General features: G+C 38.1%; 2 protein-coding genes across 3 annotated transcripts in view; both read right to left on the reverse strand.

Annotated features, from left to right (window-relative positions):
• Positions 1-13,832, reverse strand: part of LOC125924868 (uncharacterized) — a 64,883-nt gene extending 51,051 nt beyond the window's left edge. Inside the window, exons 1-3 of the mRNA XM_049633705.1 lie at positions 13,698-13,832; positions 13,562-13,593; positions 13,289-13,418 (exon numbers count right to left, since the gene is read on the reverse strand). Of these exons, the coding sequence (XP_049489662.1) occupies positions 13,289-13,394 (106 nt within the window). The 5' untranslated portion in view covers positions 13,395-13,418; positions 13,562-13,593; positions 13,698-13,832. The remainder of the gene's footprint in view (positions 1-13,288; positions 13,419-13,561; positions 13,594-13,697) is intronic.
• Positions 13,587-15,323, reverse strand: part of LOC125924858 (oxygen-regulated protein 1-like) — a 97,544-nt gene continuing 95,807 nt past the window's right edge. The window contains exons 8-9 of one of the 2 annotated variants that reach the window (XM_049633685.1): positions 14,918-14,993; positions 13,587-13,774 (exon numbers count right to left, since the gene is read on the reverse strand). In XM_049633685.1, coding sequence (XP_049489642.1) covers positions 13,648-13,774; positions 14,918-14,993 — 203 coding nt within the window. In that variant the 3' untranslated portion in view covers positions 13,587-13,647. Of the gene's footprint in view, positions 13,775-13,831; positions 14,994-15,323 lie in introns of those variants that run through there. The other variant, XM_049633684.1, reaches the window with a different exon arrangement.

Here is a 15,323-nt window from a genome sequence, read left to right on the forward strand (position 1 = left end):
AGATATTTTTCCAAAGAAGACATACAAATGGCCGAAAGTACAAGAAAAGGTACTCAACACCAACCATCTCGGAAATGTAAATCAGAACCACAATGAGATACCACTTTACATCAAATTAGGATGGCTATTATCAGAAGGACAAGAGATAACAAATGTCTGCAAGGACCTGGAGGAAAGGTAGCGCTATGTACTGTTGGTGGGAAGGTGAATTGGTGCAGCTACTGTGGCAAACACTATGGAGTTTCCTCAGGATATTAAAAATAGAATTACTATATGATCCAGCAATATACTTTTTTACAGTAAATAAGTATTTTGTTGGGGCAGAGCCTGAAAACTCGCAACTCCTACAGGACAGCTCCTGCCTGTGGACATTTTTTTTTTTAATGATTTATTGTCAAGTTAGCTAACATACAGTGTAGTCTTGGCTTCAGGAGTAGATTCCCATGACTCATCACTTACATGAGCACCCAGTGCTCATCTCAACAAGTGCCCTCCTCAATGCCCATCACCCATTTTTCCCACCCCCTCAAACCCCCACTCCCATCAACCCTCAGTTTGTTCTCTGTATTTAAGAGTCTCTTACGGTTTGCCTCCCTCTCTGTTTATAACTTGTTTTTCCTTCCCTTCCCCTGTGGTCTTATGTTTCTCAAATTCCACATATGCATGAAAACATATCTGTCTTTCTCTGACTTATTTCACTTAGCACAATACCCTCCAGTTCCATTCACATTGTTGCAAATGGCAACATTTCATTCTTCCTCATTGCCAAATAGTATTACATTGTATATACATACCACATCTTTATTCATTCATCAGTTGATGGAGATTTGGGCTCTTTCCATAATTTAGCTATTGTTGATAGAACAGCTTTATAGCTGTTCTATAGCCAATATAGATTGGCATATACGTGCGCCTACAAATCAGCACTCCTGTATCCGTTGGATAAACCCCTAGTAGTGCTATTGCTGGGTCATAGGGTAATTCTATTTTTAACTTTTTGAGGAACCTCCACACTGTTTTCCAGAGTGGATGCACCAGTTTCCATTCCCACCAACAGTGCAAGAGGGTTCCCCTTTCTCCACATCCTTGTCAACATCTGTTGTTTCCTGAATTGTTAATTTTAGCCATTCTGACAGATGTGAGGTATGTCATTGTGGTTTTGATGTGTATTTCCCTGATGATGAGCGATGTTGAGCATCTTTTTGTGTGTCTGTTGGCCATCTGGAGATCTTCTTTGGAAAAGTGTCTATTCATGTCTTCTGCCAATTTCTTCACTACTTATTTGTTTTTCGGTTGTTGAGTTTGGTTAAGTTCTTTATAGATTTTGGATACTAACCCATTATCTGATATGTCATTTGCAAATATCTTCTCTCATTCTGTCAGTTGCCTTTTACTTTTGTTGATTGTTTCCTTTGCTGTGCAGAAGCTTTTTATCTTGATGATGTCCCAACAGTTCATTTTCCAGCAATATACTTTTGATTATATATATCCAAAGAATATGAAATCATTATCTTAAAGAGGTATCTGTACTCCTATGTTCATTCACAGTAGCCAGGAAATGGAAAAAAATCTAAGTGTCATTCAACAGATGAATGGATAAGAAAATACATATAGATGTAGATGAATATTTTTCAGCCACAAAAAAGAATGAAATCCTGACATTTGTAACAACATGGATGGGCCTTGAGGGTATTATGCTAAGTAAAGGAAGTCATACAGAGAAAATCAGATACCATATGGTTTCACTTATATTGAGAACCAAATTTTTTTTTTTTTTTTTTTTTGTAAATCTGACACTGAACCGTGGAGAACAAACTGACGGTTGCTGGAGGGGAGGTGGTTGGGGCATGGATTAAATGGGTGATGGGTATGAAGGAAGGCATTTGTGATGAGCACTGGGTATTGTATGAAAGTGACAAATCCCTAAATTGTACACCTGAAACTAATATTACACTGTATGTTAACTGGAATTTAGATAAAGACTTGAAACTACAAAAAAAAAAAAAAAGCTGAACTGAGAGAAACGGAGAGCAGACTGGAGGTTGCTAGGCCGAGAGGTGGGGGAAATGAGGAGATGCTGGCCAGTGTACAAATTTCCAGTTATAAGACGAATGAGTTCTGAGGGTGTAATATACAGCATAGTGACTATTACCAACAATACTGTATCAAATACCTGAAAGCTGCTCAGAGATTGGATCTTGACTGTTCTCACAACAACAAAAACAATTGTAATTATAGGCCATTAACACAAATGTGTAACCTAACCCTACTGTGGTAATCGTTTTGCAATATATACATTTATAAAATCATCATGTTGTGTATCTAAACTTACACATTGTTTTACGTAAATTATGTCTCAATAACTCTGAAGAGTAAAAAGAATTAGTAAAATCAAAAGTTGAAAAGACTCCTCACTCGTCCCAAAGTAGATACACCAATCTCATTGGAATGTAAACTCTAAGCAGGCACAGGTTTTGTTTGTTTGATTCCTGTAATGTTTCCAACATCCAGACCAGTACTTAAGTGTGTGTGTATGTATGTATGTATGTGTTTACATTTAATAAGTCTCTCCTGTGGACAGAATTTATAATTTCTAAAAAAGAAACTAGAAATCTCACTTAAATTACAGTGAGAGTTATCTGCCATGAGTAAGCAAAGTTTAATATAAGAATAGAAATACTTAGTTTTAAGAAAATATATTTATTCAAGTAATCTTTATTAACTCTAAATCTAATATGAAAAACTGTATCATGAATCCAGAAGACGCCAGAGAAATGTAATAATATTTAATTTTTAAATCATTTTTAATAGGGTTCTTAGTAAAATTAGAAATATGTGACTTTTTCTATCACTCTAAAGGACTAGTATTTAAAAATCAATAACCACATTATATATAAGGGGGAATCTACTTTCCCCATGCTAACTCTCACACTCCCCTACACTCCATACCATGGAACAGAGCACCTTTGGTGCTTTGAAAGAAGCTAGTATTAGAGTCTAGGCCCTTTCTGTTCCCAAAGGAGCCACCCTCAGGGAAGGTCCTTTCTGCTGTGCTCTTTGTCACTTGTAAGAGTGAATATCCTTATTTGACCCCATCAGCAGTAATGCGGAGATCTCAATTTCCATGTGTCTGCGTTCTGTATCTTATTCTGTAATTGATTCTGTACACAGGAAGGGAAAAAGGTGGTATTATTTATCAACTCCTCCTCAAATACCCAATTCTTAATAAACAATAAAGACATTCCATTAATATTAGTTACAAAATGAGAACGTCAGTATTACCAACATTATTTTGCCTTCTTAAGGATGTTCTTGCCAGCTGAAAAGTGCTTGAAATCAAAACAGATCTAACTATTGGGAAGTAGATAAGTTTATTATATTTGTAATACCTGAAAAAACTCTTTAAAGCAGTAAAATTCAAAAGAAATACCTGACAAATAGGCACCTATTAAATACTGAATAAAACATAAAAGCTGTAGATTTCTTTATTTTTATGTATATGTTATTTATAATAGAAAGGGGGTTATTTATAATAGAAACCAAAACCTTCATAATAACACTAACAAGGCAATGCAGTAACTACGTGAAGAGAGAAAATAGTTTAAAAATATATATGAAGTTCTGAAAAACTAAGTGTAGGACAAATTCCTAAAGGAAAAGTCTGAACACTGAAGATACGAATTTCTTCCAAGTTAATATATAGATTTAATGTAATTTTAACAAATTTTCCTTCAGGATTTCTTTTAGAATGATGAAAAAAATTAATGTTAATTTGAAAGAAAAACCAGATAGATCAACTCTGATAAATGTTTTATGCTGTAGTTTGAGTATTTTTTAAGAGCATGTGCAAATCAGGGAGGGGCAGAGAGGTTCCAACGCAGGCTGCACGGTAACAGCAGAGAGCCCCATACAGGGCTCAAACTCAGGAACCCTGAGATCACAACCTACCCCGGTAGTTTGAGTATTAAAATCTCAAGTCATAGAGCATCTGGGTGGCTCAGTTGGTTAAGCATCCGACTTAGGCTCATGTCATGATCTCACAATTTGTGGGTTCGAGCCCACATGGGACTCCCTCCTGATAGCTCAGAGCCTGGAGCCTGCTTTGAATTCTGTGTGTGTGTGTGTGTGTGTGTGTGTCTCTCTCTCTGCCCCTCCCTCCACTCATGCTTTGTGTCTGTCAAAAATAAACATTAGAAAGGGAGGGAGGGGGAGGGGGAGGGAGAGGGAGAGGGAGAGAGAAAGAGGAAGGAAGGAAGGAAGGAAGGAAGGAAGGAAGGAAGGAAGGAAGGAAGGAAGGAAGGAAGGAAGGAAGGAAACTCAAGTCTTTGAAATTTCAAAGTACCTCTCGCTTTCAGCTCAGGTGCGGTTGCTTAGAAGCTACTCGGAAGGGAAAGGAGCATTACCTGGTTTCTCCTGGTTTCCCTCATCACCTTCACTCACCAGGTGAAGTTAGTATGTGATTTATCGCTCATATGAATTACTGTGGATGCAGAATTGCAGGCCCAGCTTGTTGACAGGCCCACTCTAGTGTCTGCCACACTAGATTAGCATTCTCGTACTACCATCAACAGCTTCCTGATATTTAAGAATCCTATCAAGGCGAGGCCTTTTTGCACTGGGCAGCCATCCGGGGCAGCTAGATGGCACCTGTTTACGTGTCTATCTGTGCCTCGTCTAAAATCCCTGGAACCCCAGGAATCCATTCCTCAGATTCAAGAGAGATTAGGGGCTGAAGTCAGCCTCTGACCTTCCTATGGTCCTTCCCTATGATCTAGTACTTCTAGTCCACTCTCTCGCTATCAGACAGACAGACAGCCTGCAGGAAGACACCTGTGTATCACATAGACAAGTAGTCCCTACGCAGCAGGCAGCTGTTACTCAGCCAGCCACACTTCCATGAATTCAGCCATGAGGACACAGCAAGCCTCGCTGAATTTAAGTAGTTTATTGGACCCGGCACAGCAGGCAGCACAAAGTGCAGGTCCATACCGATTCCCCTGACCCCCGAGCCCCATCAGGGCAATGCAGAGTAGGGCGAGGTGACTGCCACTGCACACTGTGACGCGGGATCACACCCGAGGAACTTCGAGCTGGGCAAAGCCCCACGCTTATTAGGAACTGCTTGCAAACCTGCCCAATCTTTGACCACAGAGAGGGATTATCTTAACTAGAAAACAAATGTTCTCTGAGGAAAGCCGGAAGACCTTACTATCCCTGAAGGTCTTCAGGAAAGGAGATGTTCTTTGTCTTGCAATATCTCTTTATACAGATATTCTTAAAGTGGCCACGGATAGCTTTGCGCAGGAGACCCAGATCATACAGAAATGTGAGAGACACAGGGAGAAACAGTCCCCTGACAACACGTTGTCTTCATGTACACACCTCCAAAACTTCCCGGAGAACGCTGGATCTTCCACTCCAGTAGGGAACAGCGAAAAGACGAGGTGCTAGGAGAAGGTGCTAGAGCCACTCCCTCCAACCTACTGCAGTCCTGAGGCCCTTTACAGAAAGCCAGTTCAAGTCGTGATATGAAGTGTGCATTCCTGGCTCAGTTTGCCACTCTGCTTCTTCCTGTTACACCTGTTTGTTTGTAATGCGCTCCCATCAACCAGACTGGCAAGTGAAATAATGCCTTTGTGAGAACTGGAAAGAGTTGTCCTTTTACCAAAACACATTATTGCCTTTTTTGTTAGAAATTGTTAACAAATGTACAAATCCGTAACAACTACAAATGTAAATTTTACCTCTGCTCTCGTGCAGTGCACAGGGGCTCATGATGTTAGTCAACCACAGTAAAATAACATAAAATGCACCATTTTAACCATTTTGAAGTGTACAATTCAGTGGTACATTCACAGTGTTGTGCAAATAATCACCCCAAAAGAAACCTGTAGCCATTAAGCTGTCAATCTCTCTTCCCCTCACTTCCAGCAGCCTTCGATCCACTTTTTGTCTCTATAAATTTGCCTATTCTGAGATTTCATATAAATGAAATCATTCAATATTTGATCTTTTATGTCTGGCTTTTCACTTAGCATGTTTTCACAGTCCATTCATGTTGCAGCATAAATCAGTACTTCATTCCTTGTACAGCTGAATAATGTTCCATTGTATGGATATCACATTTGTTCACTCATCAGGTGATGGATATTTGGGTCGTTTCCGTCTTTTGGATATTGCGAATAGTGCTGTAAACATTCGTGTACACATTTTTATTTTCAGTTCTCTTAGAGTGGAAACGCTAGGTCACACGGTAATTCTATGTTTAACTTACTAATTGCCAAATCATTTTCCAAAGCAGTTGAATCATTCTGCATTCCCACTGGCAACGTATGAAGGTTCTGATTTCTCCATATCCTCACAAGCACTTATGTCCTGTTGTTTGTTTGGAATTTCCAGATGAGAATTTTATAATAACAATTACAGTTTTTCATTTTTTATTCAAGTATAATTAATATACAGTGTTATATTAGTTTCAGGTGTATACTATTCAACAATCCTATACATTTCTCAGTGTTCAAGGTAAGTGTACTCTTGATCCCCTTTATCTATCACACCATCCCCCATCCACCTCCCCTCTGGCAATCACCAATTTGTTCTCTATATCTAAGATTTTGTGTGTGTGTGTGTGTGTGTGTGTGTGTGTGTGTGTGTGTGTGTATTACCTCTTCTTTATGCATTCATCATAAATAATGCTGCAATAAATATAGGGGTGAATATACCTTTTCAAATTAGTGTTTTCATTTTCTCTGAGTAAACACCCAGTAGTTAAATTACTTGATTATATGGGAATTCTATTTTTAATTTTTTTAAGAAATCTTTATACTGTTTTCCACAGTGGCTGTCACAATTTGCATTCCCACCAACAGTGCACAAGGGTTCCTTTTTCTCCACATACTCACCAACAGTTGTTATTTCTCGTGTTTTTTGTTTTCGCCGTTCTGACAGGTAAAGTGACACCTTACTGTGGTTTTAATTTGCATTTCCCTGGTGATTAGTGATGTTGAGCATCTTTTCATATGCATATGAAAAGCCATCTGTATATCTTTCATAGCCATCTGTATATCTTCTGTGGCAAAATATCTATTCAGGTCCTTTGCCCATTTTTAATCAAATTATTTGAGGTTTTGGTTTTGAAGTTGTGTAAGTTCTTTATATATTTTGGATATTAATCCCTTATCAGATATATCATTTGCAAGTATCTTTTCCCATTAGTAGGCTGCCTTTTTGTTTTGTTGATGGTTTTTTTCTGTGCAAAAGCTTTTTATTTTGGTGTAGTCCCAGTAGTTTAATTTTGCTTTTGTTTCCCTTGCCAAAGGAGACATAACTAGAAAAATGTTTCTATGGCTGATGTCAAAGAAATTACTGCCTATATTTTCTTCTAGCAATTTTGTGGTTTCAAGTCTCATATTTAGGTCTTTCTTTTCTGTTATTTTTATTATAGCCATCCTAGTGGGTATGAAGTACTATCTCACTGTAGTTTTGATTTGCACTTTTCTAATACTAATGACAGTGGACATCTTTTTATGCATTTTTTGGCCATTTGTAGATCTTCTTTGATTAAATGTCTATTCAGTTTCTATGCTCATTTTTAGTTTTTTTTTTTTATCATGTTGTTGAGTTTTAAGAACTTTTTATATATTCTGGGTACTAGAGCATGATCAGATATATGATTTGCAAATATCTTCCCCATTTTGGGGGTCACCTTTCCATCTCTTAATAGTATCCTGTGATGCATAAGAGTTTTTAATTTGATGATGTCCAACTTACCTATTTTTTCTTTGTTGCTTGTGCTTCTGATGTCATATCCAAGAAACCACTGACTATTCCAACGATATGCAGACATACACATATATTTCCTTCAAAGAGTTTTATAGTCTTAGGTCTTATGTCTTTGGTCCATTTGACCTAAATTTTGTATATGGTGTGAGGTAAAGGTCCAACTCCATTCTTTTGTATTTGGATATCCAGTTGTCCCAGCACTATATGTTGAACAGACTATTATTTCCCCAATTGAAGGTCTTGACACCCTTGTCAAAAATCAATGACCATACATGTACAGGTTTATTTCTAGGCTCCCAATTCTACTTGCATTGTGTATAATTTAAGTTTTCTGTATATTATGACAGTTTGACATCTTAAAATTTTTTCTGGCTGGGAGAGACTGCGTCAGTCTGGGCTAAATTCTTAGAGATAGTAAAAGATCCAGACTACAGCAGACCTGTACTGTAATATTCAAACTAACCAATCCAGAGTCATACTTCCTCTTTCTGGCCCACGTACCCAGGAGGCAACATTCCTCTGTCTTAATCATCCCAGAACCAAGTACCAGGCAACTAGAGACCACCTCTATAGTCCAAAACTCAGTGAAACTATTCAAATTAGCCAATCCTAAACTATTTACCCTGCCCTTCCTTGCCTTTCCCGTGGAAATCCGAATAAAGCTCATGGCCTAAGTGCTCCCTCTCTCCTATCTTCTGTATTCTGAATTCCCTGGTGTTTTTCTGTGGTCCTGCATGATATATTATGCCTCCTGTCTTTAGGATCTGTGAGTATAATGAAACTTGTTTTTCTGAGCCTCTCCTGTGTCTTTTGCACCTGACTGATCATCCCATAAAATATACAAAACACCATTCCATTGTTCTATATGTCAATATTTATGCCAGTACCATACCATTTTGATTACTGTAGCTTTATAGTAATTTGTCCAATCAGGAAATGTGAGTCTTCCAATTTTGTTCTTTTTCAGTACTGTTTTGGCTATTCAGGGTTCCTTGAATTCCATATAAATTTTGGATTACTTTTTCTGTAGAAAAGGCATTTTGACAGGGATTGAATCGAATCTGTAGATAATTTGGGGAAGTACGGTCATCTTCACAGTATTAAGTCTTCCAATCCATGAACATAGGATATTGTTCTACTTATTTAGGTCTTCCTTAATTTCTTTCAAAAATGTTTTATAGTTTTCAGTATAGAAAAAAAACTGAATATACAGGACTTCCTAATCCACCAGTAAAAAATGTAGAAATGAATCAGCAATGCAAGAAAGATGATGAGAATTCAGATTAGAGAGAGGAGAGATGCTGCCATAACTTAGTGTGAGGGGAAGGCGGAATCCATCATAGTGTCCAGGGTAAGAATATACTGACACATCTTTCTTACAGGTGGGTAACTCTGGGTCAGGGTCTCTCATGAGATTACACTCAAGTTGTTGATTGGGGCTGTTGTCATTTGAAGGCTTGACTGGGGTTGGAGGATACTCTCATGAGATGGATCACTCAACATGGCTGTTGGTAAGAAGCTTCTGTTCCTTTCCAAGTTGGAAACCCTCTCCATAGGGTTGCTTGGATGTCCTAAAGACATGGCAGTTGGCTTCCTCCAGAGTGAGTGATCCAAAAAGAACACCAGGAAAAATCTATAATGCCTTTTATGACCTTGCTTCAAAAGTCACACACAATCACTTCTAACATATTTTTTTTTTGGTTTATTTATTTTGAAAGAGAAAGCATGGTAGAGGCAAAGAGAGAGGGAGAAAGAGAATCCCAAGCAGGCTCAGTGCTGTCAGCACAGAGCCCAACATAGGGCTCGATCCTATGAACCATGAGATCATGACTTGAGCTGAAATCAAAAGTTGGACACTCTACTGACTGAGCCGCCCAGGCCATATTCTATTTGTTAGAAGAAAGTCCCTTAGTCCATCCCATATTCAAGGGGAGAAGAGTGGGCCCACATCTTGAAGAAGTCCATGTCAAGCAATTTGTGGACAGATTTTTAAAACTCCTACACTGAAGAATGTCATCACCTCTTCCATATGCGCTAGTCTAACACGGAACCAAATAACCACTCCAAAAACAAAAATCAAAAATCCATCATCAAAACCTGGTACAGTAGTTCCTCCTTATCCATAGAGGATACACTGCAAAACCTCCAGTGGATGCCTAAGCCTGCAGATGGTACCAAACCCTATATATTCCATGTTTTTTCCTTTGCATAAACGCCTATAATAAAGTTTAATTTATGAATTAGGAACAGAAAGAGATTAACAATAGCTAATAATAAAGTAAGACAATTATAATAATATACTATAATAAAAGTTATGTGAATGTGGTCTCTTTCTCTCTCTCAAAATATCTTATTGTATTGTACTCGCCTTTCTTCAGGTGATGATGTGAGATGATAAAATGCCTACATGATGAAATGAAGTGTGGTAAAGACGTAGGCATTGTGACATAGTGTCATGCTACTACTGACCTTCTGACGACACGTCAGAAGAAGGGTCATCTGCTTCCACATCACAGTTGACTGCAAGTAACTGAAACTGTGAAAAGCAAAACCAGGGATAAGGGGAGACTACTGAACAACTATTGACCTCGATTCTTAGAGACGATGCAGAAGACAATAATGACAATTGGAAGCTTCCAGTAGAACGATATATTTTACATTTTTAAAATTCATGCTTACTCCTGTTAGACTATAAGTCAAATCTCAATTTAGATTATGAATTTTTTTCTTCAAAACTATAAAGCGAGAAAACTACGGAAAGCTGTATTTTATAGTAAATCTTTTGAAATTTGGGGGTAGGGGAAGTTTGTGAAATTGGCCCTGACATAAAGTAACTATCAAGGGTTTGGAATGAAAAACTGAATTGCTTTGGTTGTCTGGCCCTTCTTTTTGGTTCTAAGATATCACACTAAAGACAAGAAGACTTGTTTATGATTGTCATTCTCAATGTTGGCATAGTATTGTTTTTAATACCTATTTCAAAGATCTTCCCACGCTGTGTCATGCTTTTAGGTCCAGTATTGCCAATAAATGGTTTAGCAGCTCTCAGAAAAATGAGCATCTAACTCTCTGCGTATGGAAATAGCTAAATTTACAATCAGCTTGATGACTAAACAAAAGTTATTGTTTCATGGTGATAAAAACAACATTGTTTTGTAGAGTGAAAAGTATAAGCAAACTTATCTCAGAGACAAGTTCTTAAAATATTTTCCTGAAAAGATGTCCATGGGTCAGCACTGTTCATCCCAACACTTTCCAGGCATGTGAAAACCGATTCACGAGTGTGAATTTATGAGATACTGAGCATAACATCAGGAAATAATGCTGCAAGTAATTATCACACATAAAAGACCTCCTGTTGCAAAAATGCCAGTTATGCCAAGGAAAATTACTCATACTATCCTGTACCTCCCTTGTTGAGGACTGCTCATTCTACTTTATATATTAAAGGACTAGCATATTAAGACACTAGAAATGCTTCGGGGTAAAAAGTTTCTCTTTTCCATATGTACCAGTTAGTGTGGTCTACACAGGAACTCACATATTTGACTACAGGGCAAGAACTCAGTTGGAGCTGTCGGAGCATCAATTCTTTCTGATGGCTGTCTGGGCTTTCTTGTAGCAGGAGGACTGGCTTCCAAGAGGAATTAATCCAAGAGACAAAGGTAGAAGATACGGATTTTGCAAGTTACAGTGTTGTCCCATCTGCACTGTATCAGTCAAGCTGTGTAGAAAGGCTTGACCCAGTAAAGGGTAAGTAAGGAAATGAATTCCACTTCTTGATATGGAAGTGGCAAGGTCCCTTTACACATTAGGTTGTATGATGAGTGTTAGAAGACAATCCTCCCTACATCTGTCATTCTCCTGCAGAGGCCGGCCCTCTGAATAAAGACACTTACAAAAGGTTTATATAAGGAAACAATCCGTCATAATAAAGCTTAGAGATCTCTCCCCCTCCACTTCCTTTCCCTTACCTCTCTTCTCCTCTTCTCTCATCTCTCTCCCTCCCTCTCTTCCTTTCCTTCTCTCTCCTTCTTTCTTTCTCTCTCTCTCTCTCTCTCTCTCTCTCTCGCTCCCAGGAGAATAAAAAGGTAAAGGCCTTTCCTTCCCTTCCCTGGAGAAGATTTGTTTATGTTCCAGAATAAAAAAAGGTGTTGTCTGTCTCCTTTCTCTCTGTCTCTGTCTCTCTTGCTCTTTTTCTGAAAGGAAGGATGGGCAACCCTATATAAGACCAGAGTTTCCTGATTTGGGGGATTTCTCCCCTTTAACGCACCCACCCACATATGCAGGTTCCATCAAGCCTTCACCTCAAATGCTGTGGGATTCAGACTTGGGGAACCAAGCAAGATGTTGCTCTGGCTGCTGCACTTGCTGTGGGAAATGAATGGTCTTGGTCTTTGACTGTACTCTCATGTTTTCTGAAAATAGGGCAAAACTTAGATCCTTCACAGTTTCTGATTTAACAATAGCAGATACTTTTGCGACTACATTTGGAAATACAATATACTATATTCAATAAGGAAAAAACCACCAGCCCCAGGGTCCTGGATATAAAGGGCCACTTTGAATGATCTAAGTAGGTAAATCATTCCAAATGGGAACCAACAGGTAAAGGAAATGTCTAAGGGATAGATTAATTTTGGAAAGAGAAGCTACTAGGAAGTATTCTTAGCCTTCCACATATTTTCATAGAGGAGAAAACTGGATGATTCCTTGGGATCTCTAATATAAGGTAGAGGACGTTATATTTTGAGGAAAAATCTCCAGCACATCTTAGAGGCTATTAAACAACATGGTTTCTAACAAAGTACAGCAAAGTCATATTCACAGACGCAGCTGGAAAATTTTGCTTAAATACTAAATTTGTTTCAAAAAGAGTTAGAGGTTTGGGTTTATAGTCAAAGATCTAACATAATCAGTTTGCCCCTTCTTCATTAGTTCTTATGGTCATGGCATCACTAAACGTCAAATCTAGACTTTCTTTGCCTAGTTCTTCCTCTGTATCTTTATGATGGCACTAGCTACCAAGAAAAAAGAAAAACCAAATCATTATTAGAATCATATGTGTTTGTCCTCGTTTTTAGGTTGTGGCCCTCTGGAATTCAGAATACTGTCTTAGTTATTTCTGTGGCCCTCAAATTATTTAACATAGTGTTTTGAACAGAATAGTCACTCAATATTTAGTAGAACCAATCTAATTCCTTAATGGCCATACCATTCAAGAGCTCAATTTTGTGAACAATTAATGTTAATTGCCTACATTTTATTCTTCAATTTATAGCAAATATAAGTTTTTTCATGATGTACTGTTCTGCAAAATGACATCATCTGCCCGGATTTAAAGCGTGTCACGAGTGATTATTTGTATTAGTGTAAGTCGTGAAGTGTTTCAATGGCCTAATACTGGTGTAAAGCCATGTGAAAAGAAGCAAAACCATAAATTAAACTGCCTTCCTCTAGTTCCCAAAACTGCCACAGCACCAGCTGCTTTGCCAAATGACTTTACCACATTTGTCTGTCTTCTCTCCAAGTGCATCAACTGTGCCATCTGGATGCAGACGGACAAACCCTCCAGTGAGCTTGTTGTAGAACTGAAGAGTATTTCCTTTCATAAACTTCCATCTTTCTGCAGCCCACTTAATATGAAAACAAAACAAAACAAAAACACCAACATGAGAAGACAAAGAGAACATTATATACTGTTTTTGTTTTAACACATCAAATAGCAATTTGGACACTATTGATACCAAATAATTTAAGGCCAAAAGTAAAATCTTACTGTTTCTTTTCTACTAAGTTCTAGCTTCTGCCCTGAAGGTATAAAGGAAAGAGAAAATCATTAATTTCAGCAGAGTCATGCTTTCCTCAATCATCGTAAGAGAACCTCCCCAGCAATGTGCATATAAGACACTCACGCACAAAAATGATACTGTTATCTCTGGCATACAGTTCTCTGGCAATTTTACCATCATCTTCCCCTTGATCCAGCCATCTATGGAAAGAAAAATATATCAGGAATATTGTGGCTTTACACTTACACTGAGCACTGGCAATTATGGAACCAAGTCAGAAATAACGGGTAACAGGAACTGCAAAAAGTCATAGGTATCTTGTTGGCACATGCAGAGCAGAAAATGGAAAAGGAAATGCATGAAGTGACTAAGAAAGTGCAAGGGAGGTGGGGCGCCTGGGTGGCTCAGTCGGTTAAGCGGCCGACTTCGGCTCAGGTCACGATCTCGCGGTCCGTGAGTTCTAGCCCCGCGTCGGGCTCTGTGCTGACATCTCCGAGCCTGGAGCCTGCTTCGGATTCTGTGTCTCCCTCTCTCTGACCCTCCCCAGTTCATGCTCTGTCTCTCCCTGTCTCAAAAATAAATAAATGTTAAAAAAAAAATTTAAAAAAAAAAAAAAAAGAAAGAAAGTGCAAGGGAGGGAGGAGAAGCTGCCATCAGATTATGGGAGAGGTACCTGCTTTCCCTAACCCACAGGTCAGTCGGCCAGTTAGCTGGTCAAGGTCACAGATCTTACACCCCCTGCACCAGTTATTAAATTCCTGGTTTTAAGCCATCAACTACATTTCAAACTACAGTCAGTTATTTCATAAACGCCTATTATTGGTTCCATTGGGAAAGAGGCAGGAGAGTGCTGAAAGAAAGAGCAAATCTATCACCACTTTGGAAGAATAACCCAAAAATCAAGGCCTAGTGACAGTAAGTCAGCAAAGCCATCATTGTATAAAAAGCCACGTGCAACATTTATTTTGTACATTTATTATAACCGAGCTTAATTTGTGACCTAGTCCACAGGGGATCAGTTTTCTTGCCAGGGACTTTCATTCTCATATGAGAAATCATATTTTTTTCAATCTTTCCAGGTAAACCAAGGAAGTTTTAATCATATTTTTTAAATCTACCTTAATTTACTGAGAAAGATTTAAATTTACATCAAGAATGATGATAAACATATTGTATATCTTTCTAAATAGAAGGAGATGCCCCTAAAATTAATCTTCAAAAAAGTTACCCAGCAAAGCATTAGTGACCAGGAATAAGTGAATAAGCTATCCATTGCTCCAAAATACATGAACTTGAAACTAATATGAAATGAATCTGATGAATGTAAAAGCAAACCTACACACCTGTGACAGAAGAAGGCATATTCGCGGTTTGTTGTGGGATCCTTGATTACAACATCATCAAGAAACCAGCCATTTCCTAAACACAGATTAAAAGAAAGAAAAGTGTAAATATGTATGGCCTAGGTATTACTTGAAGTTTTGAAAAGATGTCCTGGCTTCCAAATATATGTGAAGGCTTTATGTACTGTAAAGCTTTAATACTTCAAATAAAGCAAAATATAAGAAAAGCTATAAGAAGCCTTTAAAAATATTTCTTATACATGTAACAAAAGCACAACGTGTTTTAAGGTTTCATGTTTTATGATATCTACCTCAATATTATTTTCCAAGAAGGTTGAAAACAGACCAATTCAACAATTTCTCTTGATTTCATAAACTGTATTTATATCCCTGGACCTAAGATCTT

Source organism: Panthera uncia, chromosome F2, assembly GCF_023721935.1.
Source record: "Panthera uncia isolate 11264 chromosome F2, Puncia_PCG_1.0, whole genome shotgun sequence".
NCBI lineage: Eukaryota > Metazoa > Chordata > Mammalia > Carnivora > Felidae > Panthera > Panthera uncia.